This window comes from Pimephales promelas, chromosome 3 (assembly GCF_988280905.1).
Source record: "Pimephales promelas chromosome 3, fPimPro1.hap1.1, whole genome shotgun sequence".
NCBI lineage: Eukaryota > Metazoa > Chordata > Actinopteri > Cypriniformes > Leuciscidae > Pimephales > Pimephales promelas.
Window position 1 is genome coordinate 554,261 of NC_142771.1, and position 17,604 is coordinate 571,864.

At 48.2% G+C, this 17,604-nt stretch overlaps 1 protein-coding gene across 1 annotated transcript; it reads right to left on the reverse strand.

Moving 5' to 3' along the window:
• Positions 1-14,132: 14,132 nt before the first annotated feature.
• LOC148981808 (uncharacterized) lies at positions 14,133-17,066 on the reverse strand. The gene is made up of 5 exons (XM_089129200.1): positions 15,864-17,066; positions 15,380-15,766; positions 14,836-14,931; positions 14,607-14,687; positions 14,133-14,500 (listed from the first exon to the last, which is right to left on the reverse strand). The coding sequence occupies exons 1-5, from the start codon at positions 16,255-16,257 to the stop codon at positions 14,445-14,447; spliced, it is 1,014 nt and encodes a 337-aa protein (XP_088985326.1). The 5' UTR covers positions 16,258-17,066; the 3' UTR covers positions 14,133-14,444.
• Between the last annotated feature and the right edge of the window lie 538 nt (positions 17,067-17,604).

Below are 17,604 nucleotides of genomic sequence, written 5' to 3' on the forward strand. Positions count from 1 at the left end.
CCGAATTTCTTTAACAAATTTGTAATTAGAGAAAAGGCTTATTAGTCTTTGCTGGTGTCATCAGGTAGGGCAGGCAGTTTAATCAGACGAGCCACAGGCCTCGTGTAACTTTTGTCTTTGACATTCACTACCGCTGTGCGGACTCGTCCATCTTGTCCGGGAATGACTTTGGCTACAGTACCTGTTTGCCATAAGGCTCTGGGTGCTTGCTAGTCCACAATCACCACAACTTCACCAATTTGAAGGTTGTCTGACTCTCTTTGCCATTTTTGTCGTCGTTGCAAGTCGGGGAGGTAATGCCGAATGAAACATTTCCAGAAATTTTCAATTAGAATCTGGCTATGGCGCCATCTCCTACGACTGAGCATTTCCGATTCCGGATAAACAACTTGTGGTAATCCAGAAGATGGACGTCCTATGAGGAGGGAATTAGGTGTCACTGGGTCTATATCTGCTATGTCTGAGGAAACATATCCCAATGGTCTGGAGTTTAAAAAGCTGGACGAAACAACCGAAGGTTGGACTGAGGGAGATCCGCCATCGTAGGAATTTCGGGCTTCCCTCGCCATTTCTTACATTCAAAGCAGCTGCGCTAGTGTCTTTTTACTGCCTCTCATGATCCAATATTTTCGTCTCACTTCTGCGAACACGCACTCAGGTCCTGGATGTAACAGGAGGTTGTCGTGATGTTGAATCAGAAGCTTTACAAGAGGGTGAGCAGGATCTAAGACAATAGGGTGTAGAGTGTCTGAGTCCAAGTGCTTACATCTGCGATCAGTTTCTCACTCCTATACGGAAGTGTGTCCATTTGCCACAATTTCTGTACATTGTTGAACAGTTCGGCTTCTGCTGACAAAGTGGAGGTTAATAGACAGACACTGTTGTGGTGGGAGCTGACTGGCAAGGAATTGAGGGGCCCTGCAGAGTCCACCCGAGTCTGGTTTTCACAGCGGCAGGACCGCCAGGAGGTCAGAGACGAACGGGCTCTGTAGCTGTGATTAAATGTGGATAATCTGAGCCAATGAGTAAGAGTGGTTGAGCCTGCTGCATTGAGGGAATGGGCAGACCTTGCAGATATCTGTATTTCTTCTGAAGCAACTTAACAGTGTAAGTGTGTTTTGTGAGGTTCAGTTCTTTGGCTGTAAAAGCTCTTTCAATGGTGAAGGATTTGTTTGGCTGAAATGCAGAAGCTACTGAGAATGAAACAGCCACCCCATGAACAACCCATATGTCTTGTCTCACAGTACGGAGGGCTATATCTTCAGGAAGTCCTTGAAGATCAAGTTGCTGTGCTGCTTCATACAGTAACATTGTCTTCTCTGATCCGTCATCCAATATAGCGTATGCGTCAAGTTCCTTCTCTCCATTTCTCAAGATCACTCGGCTGACCTTCAAAAGAACTTTGCTGCCTGCAGTTGGTCTGTCCATATACAAAGTCTCTACTTCTGAGTTCACAAGACAACCTTTTTTTGCTGAAGCTTGTGTTTCATGTTTACCTTTGGCATTGAAGTCATGCAGTATTTCTAAATATCTCTTTTCACATTTGGCTTTAAGATTACATTGTGAGATCTGGTGGTCACGGCCACACCTAAAGCACTTCTGATTTGACTTCAGCCAAGACTCCACTTGATCTTGATTCAGCAGTTTGAAATTAGCGCACTGATTGAAGTAATGCTGCACAGTGTTGCAGAAGGGGCAGTACTTTGTCAGTTTCTCCTTCTTGACTGCTGTAACACTTGCTGGTTTACTCTGTTCGCCACCATCCAAGACAGTAGCAAATCGTTGAACCGGCTTGCAATTCCTTTGCTGTTCTCTCTGTGGCTGAGAGTAGGCTCTGCTTACATTACTAACGTACTGTGACTCATCCTCTTGTATTCTGAGCTCATATTCAAGCCAATCGCTGAGTTCTATTAGAGTTGGAACTGGGTTCTGAATGGGGTTAACAAACCTTCTGAAGTTTGCTTTAAGATCATGAGGCAATTTGGCAAGGAGACGTGAAACATGTGACCCACATTTGAGCTCTGTCCATCCTTTAGCTCCAAGTTGGTGCAGCATTCCAACTCATGCACGCACATTGAGGGCAAACATTCTCAAAGATTTAGTGTCACCACTCCTGATTTTTGGGCCATCCATAAATTCTGCAATTCTTTGTAGTGCGAGTTGATGTGGTTGACCATAAAGTGCAGTTAGAGACCTCATGGTGTTGGTGTATGGGTACCTGCTGTTGACGTACGAGTCTGCAATGAGCAAGGCATTCTCCTGTTTCAGATGATCGAGTATTTGGTACTTGAAACGTTCTGTAGCCTCGGCAGGTAGCAAATCCTCCAGTGCAATTTTGAGTCATGCAAACTCTGGGATTGTCACTGCAAAAATGAGGAATGGTGGGAATAGGACCTCTGTAGGTGGGCTCTACATGAGGATATGGAAGAGAAGGAGGGCATACTGGGTGGTATGGCTGATATGTCTCAGGCTGAGCATAATCTGCGTACTGTCGTGGGGTCAAGAAGCTTGATTTGTCTGTAGGATTAGGAGCTGATTGACCATAGCTGTCTGAGTGTCTCTCATGTGCATGGTGAGCTAATGTAACCCTTGGAGAAAGTCTCTCATCTTGATAGACTGGACTTGTAGCTGGAATCCCATGATAAGGTTGCTGATAACCATATGGTTCAGTGGAAGGGAAATAGCTGACGGGTTTGCAGTTCAGACTATGATCTTTATAAGTCCCATACGTAGCTGCTGTCTCTTGACTATAGTCCTGAGCCATAAACTGAACAGCTGCGGGATATTGGTTGCGATCTCTTTGGTCAGTGGACATATAGTTATGGCCTCAGTGGTCTGTGTTGTAGTAACCATGTGGTCTATCTATGTGCCTAATACCAGGTTGAGGATATATAGCATCTTCTTGATGGGCTAGCTTGTGTTGGGATTGAGTTGGTTCATAAGAAGAGAAAGGATGACTTGAAGTTAGCCGAGTTGCCGAGCCTGGTAGTCTCAGGTCTCCTAGATTGTCAGTGAGATAATCTCTTTGTGACTGACAGAATGAGAATGCAGAAGGTCACCTCGTGAATCAACAGACAGTGCCCTCATGGGCTGAGGAGAATCGTCTTGATCTCTAGGCAGAACTGTCCTGCCCTCAGTGGCTGCTGTATATGGACTTGAGGAGAGAACTCTCTGATCTGCATAAATAATTCGCCTTGGAGAAGTCCGAGTACGGGGCATTGGCCGCGGCGGTTTGTTGGGCCAGTTGCTCCCCTCCAAGAGATCCACAGCTTTGTTTGTAAAGGACACCATTGCAGATTTTGACACCATTACATCTGCGAGAGAAAGTCCAAACAAACAGTGAAGAATATCAACTTTTTGGCTTAAAGTGCATGTCTTGTAAAGATGATAAAGAGTATAGTTCAGATCAGCCAATAGCTCACCTGTTCCCTCCTCAGTAACATTCCCATTTACAAGAAATGTGTCTTGCATTTGGTCTTCAAATTTGGTGTTGAAAAACACTGACGCATCAACAGTAAGAGAGGCACAGTCCGTGACATTCATCTGGTAGGAGAACAAAGACACAATTAAGTCAAGCACAGGCAAAAGGAAAACCCTAAGCAGTAAGGCAGGAGTCACACACCTTTGCGGTTTGAGTCAGGCACTGTCCGGTCAAATTATGAAGCAGAATGTTTGGAAATGGATCACGGCACACTTCCACTAAGGCTTGACCAGGTACAGTTTGGCCATATGTACATCTGGGAAACATCATAACAAGATAAAGAACTGACCAACCACAAGACGACAAAATAAAGCATCACTCACTTGGCACAAGACTCAACTTTCAGTCCCATAACTGCAACGCTGTAGGTCTGCGGTGCGTATACGGTCACGTCAAACTTGGGCAAAACTAAACCAGAAACAAAGTGCTTTAGATTAAGGCCTCAGATCTGTCATTGAACTTCCATTACACAACAACTTACCGTATTTTTTCACCTCAAAGACTTGGGATACTAGTGTTGGGACTCTTCACTCCACGGCTACTCCATTCTGCGACACCTAGGTCTTCGTGTCTGATGGACGGACGGACGGACGGACGGACGGACGCACGCACGGACGGAAGGACGCACGCACAGACGGACGGACGCACGCAAGCACGGACGGAAGGACGGAAGGACGCACGCACGGACGGACGCACGCACGGACGCATGCACGGACGGACGGACGCACGCACGGACGGACGGACGCACGCATGGACGGACGGACGGACGCACGCACGCACGGACGGACGCACGCACGGTAGGACGGACGGACGGACATCCTTCCAACCATCATATTAAAAGACCACATTCAATAACAAAAGCTAGTATAGACCATTACAACACAAGACTACATTTTTTCATTTTATATTTAAGTCATGTACCAATTTCTAGAGTAAGAATCAAAGTAACAGACATACCGACACTGAAGTTGCGATAAAAATTCAGGCCCTTGTACTTCAGACACTGGGGTAAACTAAAGTGGCATTCTAATCAGAAGTGCCACACACTGAAATATCCAGATTAAAAGCCCAAACAAAAAACCTGATTGAGGCACACAGACACCCTTTCAGCACTCAGACGTCTTCCTGGCTCCATGATCCGGATGCTCTGATCTACCACACAGAGATTCTGCTTGAGCAGCAACCACCAGAACGTTTCCCTCCGCAGGAACAGCCGTAGCTGGAGAAAACTGCAGAGACACCTGGAACAAGGACCAACACGCTGTAGGACACACACCAACATTCCCAAATTGAAAAATCGCCACATCATACAGTACCTGGTTCTGGAAATGCATATCGGTGTCAAACGGCACACTAGCAGCAACTGCATTCTCACTGGGAAGAACGCTGTGGACCAGAATCTGGACTGCTGGAGCCATATCAACGCTGACGGACAACTGGAACGTCACAGAGCCACTTGTGACTTCATCACCAGCCTTTGCTTTAACTGTCTGAAATCCATGGAGGATGATCACTCCTTTGGATAAGACCTGACAGAAGACATAGGTGTGCAAGTTGTGGAACAAACAGACCAGCAAACTTAACCACAAAACTAATGTCCACTCACCATATAGATTATGTCAGCGCTGTAGCTACCAGCCTCTCCAACATATGAATACTCCACGGTCACTGGAAACGAAGCACCACATTTGAGCGGCTGATTGAGCTTCACTATAGTCAGTTCACTAAACGATGGGTTGTCGGGAGAAACAGGTAGGAGAAGCTGAACAAACCTTGTATCTGTAGTGAAGTATGGCGATTTATAACCATAAAAAAACCTCTGGTTTAACACTCGCCTGGGGAAGATAAAACTTAATCAGTATCATGCTAGAGAAAGTCTTAATTTTTTACAAAATACAAGTCTTACCACCAGATTCAGATCAGCCTTAAGATTAGCAGTGTTTAGGGAGAACGCAGCCCGTCCATTCTTGTTTGTGGTTAGATTCAACAGCAGTTTGTTGGGCCAGTTGCTCCCCTCCAAGAGATATACAGCTTTGTTGTAAAGGACACCATTGCAGATTTTGACACAATTACATCTATGAGAGAAAGTCCAAACAAACAGTGAAGAATATCAACTTTGTAGCTTAAAGTGGATATCTTCTAAATATGATAGAGTACATAGTTCAAATCAGCCAATAGCTCACCTGTTCCCTCCTCAGTAACATTCACATTTACAAGAAATGTGTCTTGCATTTGGTCTTCAAATTTGGTGCCCGTGGCATTCATCTGGTAGGAGAACAAAGACACAATTAAGTCAAGCACAGGCAAAAGGAAAACCCTCAGCAGTAAGGCAGGAGTCACACACCTTTGCAGTTTGAGTCAGGCACTGTCCGGTCACATTATGAAGCAGACTGTATGGAAATGGATCACGGCACACTTCCACTAAGCCTTGACCAGGTACAGGTTGGCCATATGTACATCTGGGAATCATCATAACAAGATAAAGAACTGGCCAACCACAAGACAAGAAAATAAAAGCATCACTCACTTGGCACAAGACTCAACTTTCAGTCCCATAACTGCAACGCTGTAGGTCTGCAGTGCGTTTACGGTCACGTCAAACTTGGGCAAAACTAAACCAGAAACAAAGCGCTTTAGATTAAGGCCTCAGATCTGTCATTGAATTGCCCTCACACAACAACTTACCATATTTTTTCACCTCAAAGACTTGGGAGACTAGTGTTGGCACTCTTCACTCCATGGCTACGCCATTCTGCGACACCCCGGCCTAGTCGCAGTCGCCTAGGTCTTCGTGTCTCACTGCCTCATCGCTTCTCTGGCTACGTGGTGTGCTCCACCTCAATCACCTCTGGTAATCCCCTTGGTAGTGTTGGGACTCTTCACTCCATGGCTACTCCATTCTGCGACGCCACCGTGGGATGCAGTCCTGACTGTGGGCTGGGTCTCCGTCTGCCCTTCCCTGCTCAAGGTCATCCCCCTGGCTGTCACCACCATCTGCACCAACCTTTCCTCCAGCTACGGACGGATGGCCGCCGTGGGATGCAGTCCTGACTGTGGACAGGCTGTCCGTCTGCTCTTCCCTGCTCAAGGCCTTGGAGGGACGGACGGAACGGACGGACGACTTGGGCGGACGGGACGGACGGACGGACGGACGGACGGACGACTTGGGCGGACGGGACGGACGGACAGACGACTTGGGCGGACGGGACAGGACGGACGGACGGACGACTTGGGCGGACGGGACGGGACGGACGGACGACTTGGGCGGACGGGACGGGACGGACGGACGACTTGGGCGGACGGGACGGACGGACGGACGACTTGGGCGGACGGGACGGACGGACGACTTGGGCGGACGGGACGGACGGACGACTTGGGCGGACGGGACGGACGGACGACTTGGGCGGACGGGACGGACGGACGGGCGGACGGGACGGACGGACGACTTGGGCGGACGGGACGGACGGACGACTTGGGCGGACGGGACGGACGGACGACTTGGGCGGACGGACGACTTGGGCGGACGGGGCGGACGGGACGGACGGACGGACGACTTGGGCGGACGGGACGGACGGGCGGACGGGATGGACGGACGACTTGGGCGGACGGGACGGACGACTTGGGCGGACGGGACGGACGGACGGACGACTTGGGCGGACGGGGCGGACGACTTGGGCGGACGGACGGACGACTTGGGCGGACGGACGGACGACTTGGGCGGACGGGACGGACGACTTGGGCGGACGGGACGGACGACTTGGGCGGACGGGACGGACGACTTGGGCGGACGGGACGGACGGACGGACGGACGACTTGGGCGGACGGGACGGACGACTTGGGCGGACGGGACGGACGACTTGGGCGGACGGGACGGACGACTTGGGCGGACGGGACGGACGGACGGACGGACGACTTGGGCGGACGGGACGGACGGACGGACGACTTGGGCGGACGGGGAACCATGAAAAAAGGTTGGTGCAGGTGGTGGTGACAGCCAGGGAGATGGCCTTGAGCAGGGAAGAGCAGACAGAGCCCCAGCCCACAGTCAGGACTGCAGGGTGTCCGTCTGCTCTTCCCTGCTCAAGGCCTTGGACGGACGGGACGGACGGCTTGGACGGACGGACGGACGACTTGGGCGGACGGGACTGACGACTTGGGCGGACGGGACGGACGGACGACTTGGACGGACGGACGACTTGGGCGGACGGACGGACGACTTGGGCGGACGGGACGGACGGACGACTTGGACGGACGAGACGGACGGACGACTTGGGCGGACGGGACGGGCGGACGACTTGGGCGGACGGGACGGGCGGACGACTTGGGCGGACGGGACGGGCGGACGACTTGGGCGGACGGGACGGACGGACGACTTGGACGGACGACTTGGACGGACGAGACGGACGGACGAGACGGACGGACGACTTGGACGGACGGACGACTTGGGCGGACGGGACGGGCGGACGACTTGGGCGGACGGGACGGGCGGACGACTTGGGCGGACGGGACGGGCGGACGACTTGGGCGGACGGGACGGGCGGACGACTTGGGCGGACGGGACGGGCGGACGACTTGGGCGGACGGGACGGGCGGACGACTTGGGCGGACGGGACGGGCGGACGACTTGGGCGGACGGGACGGGACGGACGACTTGGGCGGACGGGACGGGACGGACGACTTGGGCGGAGGAGTCCATCCGGAAGGAATGCGGCTTAGCTGGAGGACAATAAAAAGCCAAAGAGAACCATGAAAAAAGGTTGGTGCAGATGGTGGTGACAGCCAGGGGGATGACCTTGAGCAGGAAGGGCAGACGGAGACCCAGCCCACAGTCAGGACTGCATCCCACGGCGGCGTCGCAGAATGGAGTAGCCATGGAGTGAAGAGTCCCAACATTACCAAGGGGATTACCGGAGGTGATGGAGGTGGAGCACACCATGTAGCCAGAGAAGCGATGAGGCAGTGAGACACAAAGACCTAGGCGACCGCGACTAGGCCACAGCGCCGACCCCCTGAAGTGGAAGCAGCGATCCTGAGGTTAGAGGCTGAGCTGCAGCAACCATAGATGGAGGTGGAACCTGAGGGAGGGCGGAGCTAGTCAAAGGCGAAAGAGGTGGAGAGCCGTAGGGCAGCGAATGGGCCGCAAGTCCATGGCGAAGAAGATGTAATGTCCAACAGAGGGAGGCCGAATGGCCGATGGTCCACACTGGAGTCAAGGGTGGTAAGAGAGCACAGCTGCATTCTCACTGGGAAGAACTCTGTAGACCAGAATCTGCACTGCTGGAGCCATATCGACACCGTCACTTTGTTTGCAACTGGAGTCTTATCCAAACGAGTCACGGATGTCTGTTAGGAATAATCAAGGTTAGGAAAGGGAAACAATTTGAAGGCTTCTGGGATAAGGGATGACATTTTGCTTACCTTTCCATTAAGCATTGATCCAGGTTCAAAATAAGGAACCAGGAGGTCCACAAATCTGACTCTGCCGACTACAAACATAAAAGGACACCATTGCAGATTTAGACACCATTACATCTGCGAGAGAAATTCCAAACAAACAGTGAAGAATATCAACTTTGTGGCTTAAAGTGGATGTCCTGTAAAGATGATAAAGAGTATATGGTTCAGATCAGCCAATAGCTCACCTAATCTAAACCAGAAACAAAGCAAAGCAGAAAAAACAAAACAGGACCGTCATCCATTTGATCACTGGATGGCAAACAAACCAAGAGTAGTAATGGTGTTGAAGGAAAGCTTCAATGGTTCACAAAGCTTATTTTCACCATCTGTAAAGTTTAGGAAACAACTCCAACATAAAAACAGAATGCTTCTGTTCACTTCAAAGCCTAATGGTACTGACCTGGTTCTTTAAGTCCATCAACAGCAAAGAGAAAAAGGGTGAAAATGAGCTTCTTCCAAACACAAATCTCCCTCACAGCCATGAGGACAGATCAGCCAAGACTAACCCTTATCAAGCCACTCTTCAGACTCTAATATATCAGGAACGCATTCATCTCGTTAATTCAATTAATTAACCACCACCTGGCAGTAATTAATGTTATCATTTGATTAGGAGTTCCAACTGGCATTGATTTGAAAGACGACACATTATGGAGTTTAGCGGACGAATTTTCTAGTTGCCATATCAACACTATAGAATTTTAAAAAAAATATAGCCTATGTATTTAAGATATTACTGAACATTTATTTAACCATAGCAAAAGTAAGTTTCTTGTGTTAATTTTAAACAAGTCTGATATTATTTTATCTTATATCTTGAGATAGTTCTTGAATGCTGGTGTGACAGCAGAAGACAGACTAGCCGGGTTTAAATCCTATATTTAAGAGAACTTTGTCCCAGTTGTGCAGGCGGGGCATGTTGTCACTGAGCAAATGATTAGAATTATTGCTTTTCTACTCTATACTTGTATGAACTCTATTGAGAAACCATGAGAAAAGGGGGAATAAATTCTGAGATTCAATGTTCAGAAATTATAAATAGAGGGACGTGACGTCACCGTTGGCCGGAGTGCCTGCAGTTCCTCACAGTGAGTCTCATTCATAAATATGTAAATATGAGAGTAATTTGCGAGTAAAGAGACCTTCCCGAAAACTCTTCTCATGATTTACAAATACATCATAAACGTCAGATGTCATAGTGAAATGTGTGTGTTAATGAATTCCAACCTGTCGTAAATGGGATGCGCGTGCACGTTCATTCTCAATTACCATAAATCAAGTCCATATCCGACTGACATCTATATATAGGCATATAATAACATGAATGTGAATTTGATTTGATTAACTTCATTGTCTGTTCAGATGTACTGGACAGAAATTCATCTTTGACACTGGCACAACCACCACGTTACAAACCACATAAGAAATAAATAATTAATACACACTGTTATGTGGATAGCAGATGAAATGTTTGTGTTGTGGATTATGGTTCAACAAACTGTACAATACAGACATATTGACACATAATCCACAACACAAACACAACACAAAGTCCAAATCCGTATATGTGTTTGGCCGGAAGCTAGTTATTTTACTTTATAAAGTTTTAAATGTGTTTTCTTACACACACTTCGCTGCTTCAGAAGGCCTTTATTAAAGCCCCAGAGCAGTGTGTGCACTTTTACCATCAATAGATGCACTAAGACAGAAACAGCATTTCACTGCCATCATAAAGTGCATTTTTAATATAACTCTGATTGTGTTCGACTGAAAGATGAATGCCATACACACTCTATCCCTTTCGTATTACTGGTTTTACATGAGCGCCACCTAATGTCAGAGAGCTTGTGTTGTTGTTTTGGACACAGACATTCCTGTTGGTTGAACACGAGTTAATAGATATCGATCAACAAAGTGTCCTGTGCTCAGCACACACCGGCTATACAGATTTGACCATGTGGCTAATTTACACAGAAGAGACTTTGTTGCTCAGCACATGAAAATAAACTACTTACCGTGACCGCAGACTGTGTTTAAAGTGGACCGTATAATACACATGTTGGCGTAGTCACACTCCTGACAATATGAGTGTGTAAATCATGCTAGAGTTGATCTTTATTGACACTATACCACAGTGAAGTGTCTTTACATGTGTGTTAAACATGTCTGAGAAGGGCAACACACATCTGCTCTGAACACACGAGATGTCACAGGAACACACAGGGAAACAGGTGGATCCAAATGTAGCATATTTATTATCAGGGCAATCCAACTCATAGTCATCCATGCAGGGGTCAAAATCCATTTTAGCAGTCTAATAAACAAATAAACAAGAAACAAAACAAGAACAGGCAAGAAAACAGACCTCGGAAGTGTTGGTGACATTCAGCAACGAATCCGTAAACAAACTAACACAGACAGGGAATATATACACAGAACTAACAAGACTAACACAGAACAGCTGGGAACAATGATTACGGGGAACAGCTGAGTGCAATGAACTGATGAGTGACAGTGACAGACAGAATGCTGGGAAATGCATGTGAATGTATGTGAATGATTGATGTATGTGAATGAATGGTTTATGTATGTGAATGATTGATGTGTGATGTGTTGCCACTTGACTTCTTCTGCTGCCTTTATAAGGGACCACAATGGAAATAAGTCTTCGGGCTTTATTGTGTTATCCCTGACTACTTTTGTATTTGATTTTAATGTATGCAACAGTTTTCTTACTGTTCTTCATATTTTTATATTTAAGTGGTCAAATAAATCTAATCTAAATCTAATCTAAATGCAGTTCCAGAATTACATGACACCGAGGGGAAGGAGGACATCTAGTGGACAAACAAGGAAACACAACCAGACACTGTGACATAACCCCCCCCTCTACGGAGTGGCTACCAGACACTCCACGACAACAACTACAACACAATCACAAGAGTTCAGGAGGGAGGTGGAACGGTGGAGGATCAGGGGGAGGGATGGTGGGCCAGGTCCGTGAAGGGAGACAGGAACAAGGGGTGAGGGCTTAACCGAGGACAAGGGCGAGACACAGAGTCCATCGGGTGGCCAGGGCGAGACACGTAGTCCATCGGGCGGCCAGGGCAGAGCAGACCTTTCGTGTGGCCAGGGCGGAGAAGACTCCTCGGGTGGCCAGGGCGGAGAAGACCCTTCGGGTGGCCAGGGCGGTGAAGACCCCTCGGGTGGCCAGGGCGGTGAAGACCCCTCGGGTGGCCAGGGCGGTGAAGACCCCTCTGGTGGCCAGGGCGGTGAAGACCCCTCTGGTGGCCAGGGCGGTGAAGACCCCTCTGGTGGCCAGGGCGGTGAAGACCCCTCGGGTGGCCAGAGCGGTGAAGACCCCTCGGGTGGCCAGGGCGGTGAAGACCCCTCGGGTGGCCAGAGCGGTGAAGACCCCTCGGGTGGCCAGAGCGGTGAAGACCCCTCGGGTGGCCAGGGCGGAGCAGACCTTTCGGGTGGCCAGGGTGGTGAAGACCCCTCGGGCGGCCAGGGCGGAGCAGATTTTTCAGGTGGCCAGGGCGGTGAAGACCCCTCGGGCGGCCAGGATGGAGCAGATCTTTCAGGTGGCCAGGGCAGTAAAAACCCCTCGGGTGGCCAGGGCGGGGAGGACCCCTCGGGCGGCCAGGGCGAAGCAGATCTTTCAGGTGGCCAAGACGGTGCGGACCCCTCGGGCAGCCAGGGCAGAGCAGATCCCTCAGGACCAGACACCGGCTCGGGAACAGGCGCTGGCTCTGCCTCCGGCACGGGAACAGGCGCTGGCTCAGGAACTGACACTAAAACAGACACGGTCACAAGAACAGACACAAACACAAACAAAAACGCTGGGTCCTGAACCAATATGAGCTCCGGCTCAGGGATCGGCTCAGGGACCGGCTCAGGGACCGGCTCAGGGACCGGCTCAGGGACCGGCTCAGGGACAGGCACCGGCTTAGGGACAGGCACCGGCTCAGGGACAGGTCTCTCCAACGTCTTAATCAGACACTCCAGATAGTCCAAGCTCAGGGATAGAGACGGGACCTGACCAGTCTTTCGTCGGGCAGACGGGACGTGAACAGTCTCTCGCTGGGCCGACGGGACGTGGACAGTCTCTCGCTGGGCAGACGGGACGTGAACACTCTCTCGCTGGGCAGACGGGACGTGAACACTCTCTCGCTGGGCAGACGGGACATGAGCGGTCTCTCGCTGGGCAGATGGGACGTGAACAGGACAGGACCAGCGGTGAAGGAAGCTCTGGGCTGAGCATCACCGGCCCATGGTCGGAGAAAGACCAAAGTGGAGAGTGATTTCGGGGCTCACTTCTAGGACCTCCTCTCCTGCGGCCTCCACGAGTCCCAGAAAACTTGGCCAGACGGGTTCCCCTAAAAGGTTCTCGGTCATCGGTGGCCGGGTTCTCAGGGGAATTGACCACCTTGACCTCAGTCCGGCGGGCCAATAAGGCAAAGCCCTGAAAAATGTTCATGCTACTGGATCCATTATTTGACAGATTCGTTCTGTCACGGGAACACACAGGGAAACAGGTGGATCCAAATGTAGCATATTTATTATCAGGGCAATCCAACTCATAGTCATCCATGCAGGGGTCAAAATCCATTTTAGCAGTCCAATAAACAAATAAACAAGAAACAAAACAAGAACAGGCAAGAAAACAGACCTCGGAAGTGTTGGTGACATTCAGCAACGAATCCGTAAACACAGACAGGGAATATATACACAGAACTAACAAGACTAACACAGAACAGCTGGGAACAATGATTACAGGGAACAGCTGAGTGCAATGAACAGATGAGTGACAGTGACAGACAGAATGCTGGGAAATGCAGTTCCAGAATTACATGACACCGAGGGGAAGGAGGACATCTAGTGGACAAACAAGGAAACACAACCAGACACTGACACGAGAGCATTACTGATAGTTTCACTTCCTTATTTGAGCAGTTTCCTGCATGCCGTTCTAGAAATAAAACTGGGCTGCAGAGCACATTACTAGAGCTGCAGATTTGCAGGAATGAGCTGCCCGACTCAACCTGAGCTGACGAGGCTTTAGCCATCTTCAAGAAACGGCTGAAACACACATATTTCATCAACACTTGAGCCTTTAATACTCACACTTACTCTTCTATATTACCATACATTACGAGCTCATGAAGGGGAACATCTCAGGAAAGGAGACATATTAAACACAACTGCAGAGGTTTATTAAGAATATTAGTAGCAATCATTCAACATGAAAAACAGATGAGGAATCAATAATACAATAATCCTCAGATCATCTCCATCACACAGAACAGAGAGACGATTATACAGTCTGAGTCTGTCCATTACTGTATTTAATATTATATTTACAGCAGTTTACAGATGAAGCTCAAGAACATGACTGTAGGCAAATATCCATAGAAATGAAAATAAATCCTAATAAAAGTATTATTGAGATAAAAAAGTGTTTGCTATTGTAAATATTGCTGCAGATTGTGAACTCATCAGTGTTTTACTGTAATATTGTGGGCATCTCTATTTCCTCCGGGGGCTTCGAGTCCTTCCTCCCTGCAAAATAAAAGCATTGCCTGACCTCTGGTGTGTGTTTATCATGATTGCAGATGTTCAGATCAGACGAGTGTGAATCTTCAGAGTGTGTGCGGCTCAAACTCACCAGCTCTTCTTGCACAGATGATCTGAAGAAGAATCACAGTAGGAGCAGCAAACACTGCCATCTCAACAATACTCACAATCACTGCAGGAAACATGAGAGGAAGAAGAAGAGAAACTGGACATGACTGAAGTCAAGGGTCTTCATCTATCAACAGTTATTGATGAAGCATTTACAGACGGACTGATAGTGTAATGTTAGAAAGCTGTCCGTCTAAATCAACGTGTCGTACCTCTGTATAATAATCCAGCACTCACACCGACGACAGTTTCTGATGCCGGATCAACTGTGGAGATCACGTGTGGTCCTGTAGAATGGTCCAATGGTCCTGTAGAATATGACAGTCATATTTAGATGAGTGAACACTGAAGATAACTCCAGCATTACGCACTGAAAAGCACTGATGTGAGAAAGACAGTGATGATGTGCCTTTAGAAACGTGTGTGTTTATAGTTGAGGGATCCTGAGAGTGTGTGATGTGGACTGGATTCACTGCTGTCGTTGAATCAGCTTGAGCTGTGAAGATCAATGTTAGTTCAGATGATTCATACTGTACAATATGAGCATCATATTTTAACTGTGATCATCACATTACATAAAGAGTGAACAGTTGGACTGTGACTTCACTGCAGTTCATTAGTTTGAAGCAACGCTTTGAGTTCCTCTTCTGTGAGAGTCAAAGAAGCTTTTGTTCCCTCAGTTTGTTCTGGTTCAGTGATACTGATAGACCTCAGTGTTCCTGACATCATGAGGCTCTTCTAACACTGTTTCCTCACCTGAATACTTGACAGTGTATCTGACTGACGTCTGGACTTGATTTCCCCGAGTAAGCCGACATCTCCACTCTCTGTTGTCATCTTCATCCAGGAGTGTTGTAGTCAGAGTGATGATACAGTGATCTGGAGATGATGATGATGATGATGATGATGATATCTGATATCTGGAGTCTGTCTTCAGATCAACACCAGCCTGATTCACCCACAACAGCTCAACTCCCCCAGAATGAACCCGATCATCACAGGAGTATCCAGTATATGAATACAACTGACAGGAGAGAGTCACAGAGCGGCCTGGACTGATCTCAGTCTGTGAGGATGATGATGATGAAGATGATGATGCTGATGAAGATGATGATGATGATGATGATGATGAAGACACTGAAACTGAACACAAGACACAAATCACAGACTCTTCAATCATCATCTGAGTTTAAAGGGAGAATCTGCTCTTTTTATATTGAACACATAATCATAAACTTACCATGAAGAACATGCAGATAAACATAAGCATCAGTTCCTTGTTGTTCTCCGTTCACATATTGTCTGCATCTGTATAATCCATAATCATCTCCAGTGACGTTCTTGATGTTCAGAGAGCAGTCAGACTCCAGACTCAGTCTCTCATGTCTCTCTGTGTCTTTATTCTTTATCCCTCCAGTAATCAGTTCAACCCATGAATGTCCGAAGCTGTTAGAGTGGGTCCATGATGTTGATTTGCAGTCAGAAAGATCTTTATTACAGGACAGAGAGACATCTACACCAGAACTGATGAACACATGATCATCTCCACTGGTTCCTGAAACACAGTATATCTCAGTGATCATGATGATATAAACAGAAGTATTAAATGATGATATTTGTCCTCTCGACTGCATCTGAGAGTGTTAAAGCTCTGTTGTAAAGCTGCCCAGTTTCGGCTGAGTTTGGATCGCTCTTTGAGTTGTAAGTTGATGCGAGCGCGGATACATGGAGTTACTGGAGCAGTTTTGCTTCTAGACGGCGAGGATGTGGACCATCAGTGTGCTTTTTCTCCCGTAAGTTATATAAACATCAAGGGAATTACTCGACAGTTGAAAAGGAAACTTTGGCGTTGTTGTTTTTCTTGCAGTTCTGTGAAGTTTACTTCGGCTCTTCCATCCGGCACACTGTTGTCTATAGGGGTCACAACTCCCTCCTTTTACTTTCCCGTATGTATAATGCTAATCAACGGCTGATGCGCTGGCCTTTATTTCTACATATAGAAAAGGGAAGTGATGTCACGTGACGTACATCGGACACACTTAGTTCTGATTTATTTAGTTTACACACACTAGGTTTAGGGGCATGTGCCGTTCGCTGTCATTGTTCTTTTGATAGATAGAGTAGGGAAGTATAGGGAAGACTTTTCTTTCTACATTTTTCTTCTGTATTCGGAAGGTTTAGTTGAAACGGGTGAGAAAGATCCTTTCTGTTTTATTCTTTTCTTTGTGTTGGCTCTGTCCAGTTTTCCCTTTTTCCTCCCCAGATCGCTTCATTTTTCTTCTTTCTCATCATTGCACATAATACATTTGTTCCCCTGTTCTCCTGCTGTTTCTCAGCGGTACGGTGTACATTTTAGGACATCCTCAGACATATGAAGACAAGGCATCATGCCTCAGACTGAAAAGCTTCAGGTCTCAGGAAAAACAATGTCAGGTGTCGTACAATTAGGCATCAGACTGTCACGGATCCATCAGCGTCAGCACCAGACACCTTCACTCCGCCCACTCGTTCCAGCTCCCCAGTATACTAATCACTGTCACCTGCCCGCTTCAATCACCGTCCCAATCATCCTCCCTTTATAAACTCACTCCTCACAGTCACTCACCGTCTGGTCTCGTCGACACTTCGACTACAGACTCCCGCTACACTACTGCCTTCATCTGTGGAATACTTACCCGCTTACTTCTGCCCGTCTGCTTCTCATCCGCTCCTGGTCCCCGGTCATCCTTCTGGTCAACCGTCTACTGCCGCCGCTTACCATCTTCCAGCCCTGCTTAAGATAAGAAATCCATTATCAGACTGTTTCCCACTCCTGAACCGAACTCTATCCATTCCTCACTTACCAGCTGTCTATCATACCCACTGTCTCAATAAACCTGGTTACACTCATCCATCTGTGTCCTTCTAGTCTGTGACAGAAGACCAGACCAACATAATGCAGCAATCTACCCCGAGCACCAGCGCTACACCGACCCCACCTC

Bases quoted from the DNA above. Each gene is read 5' to 3' on its own strand.
- LOC148981808 (XM_089129200.1), bottom strand. From the start codon at position 16,257: ATGCAGTCGAGAGGACAAATATCATCATTTAATACTTCTGTTTATATC. The intron at 15,767-15,863 runs GTAAGTTTATGA...TCTTGTGTTCAG, and splicing joins TTATCTGCATGTTCTTCATG to TTTCAGTGTCTTCATCATCA. The intron at 14,688-14,835 runs GTACGACACGTT...TGTTTCCTGCAG, and splicing joins TGCTGGATTATTATACAGAG to TGATTGTGAGTATTGTTGAG.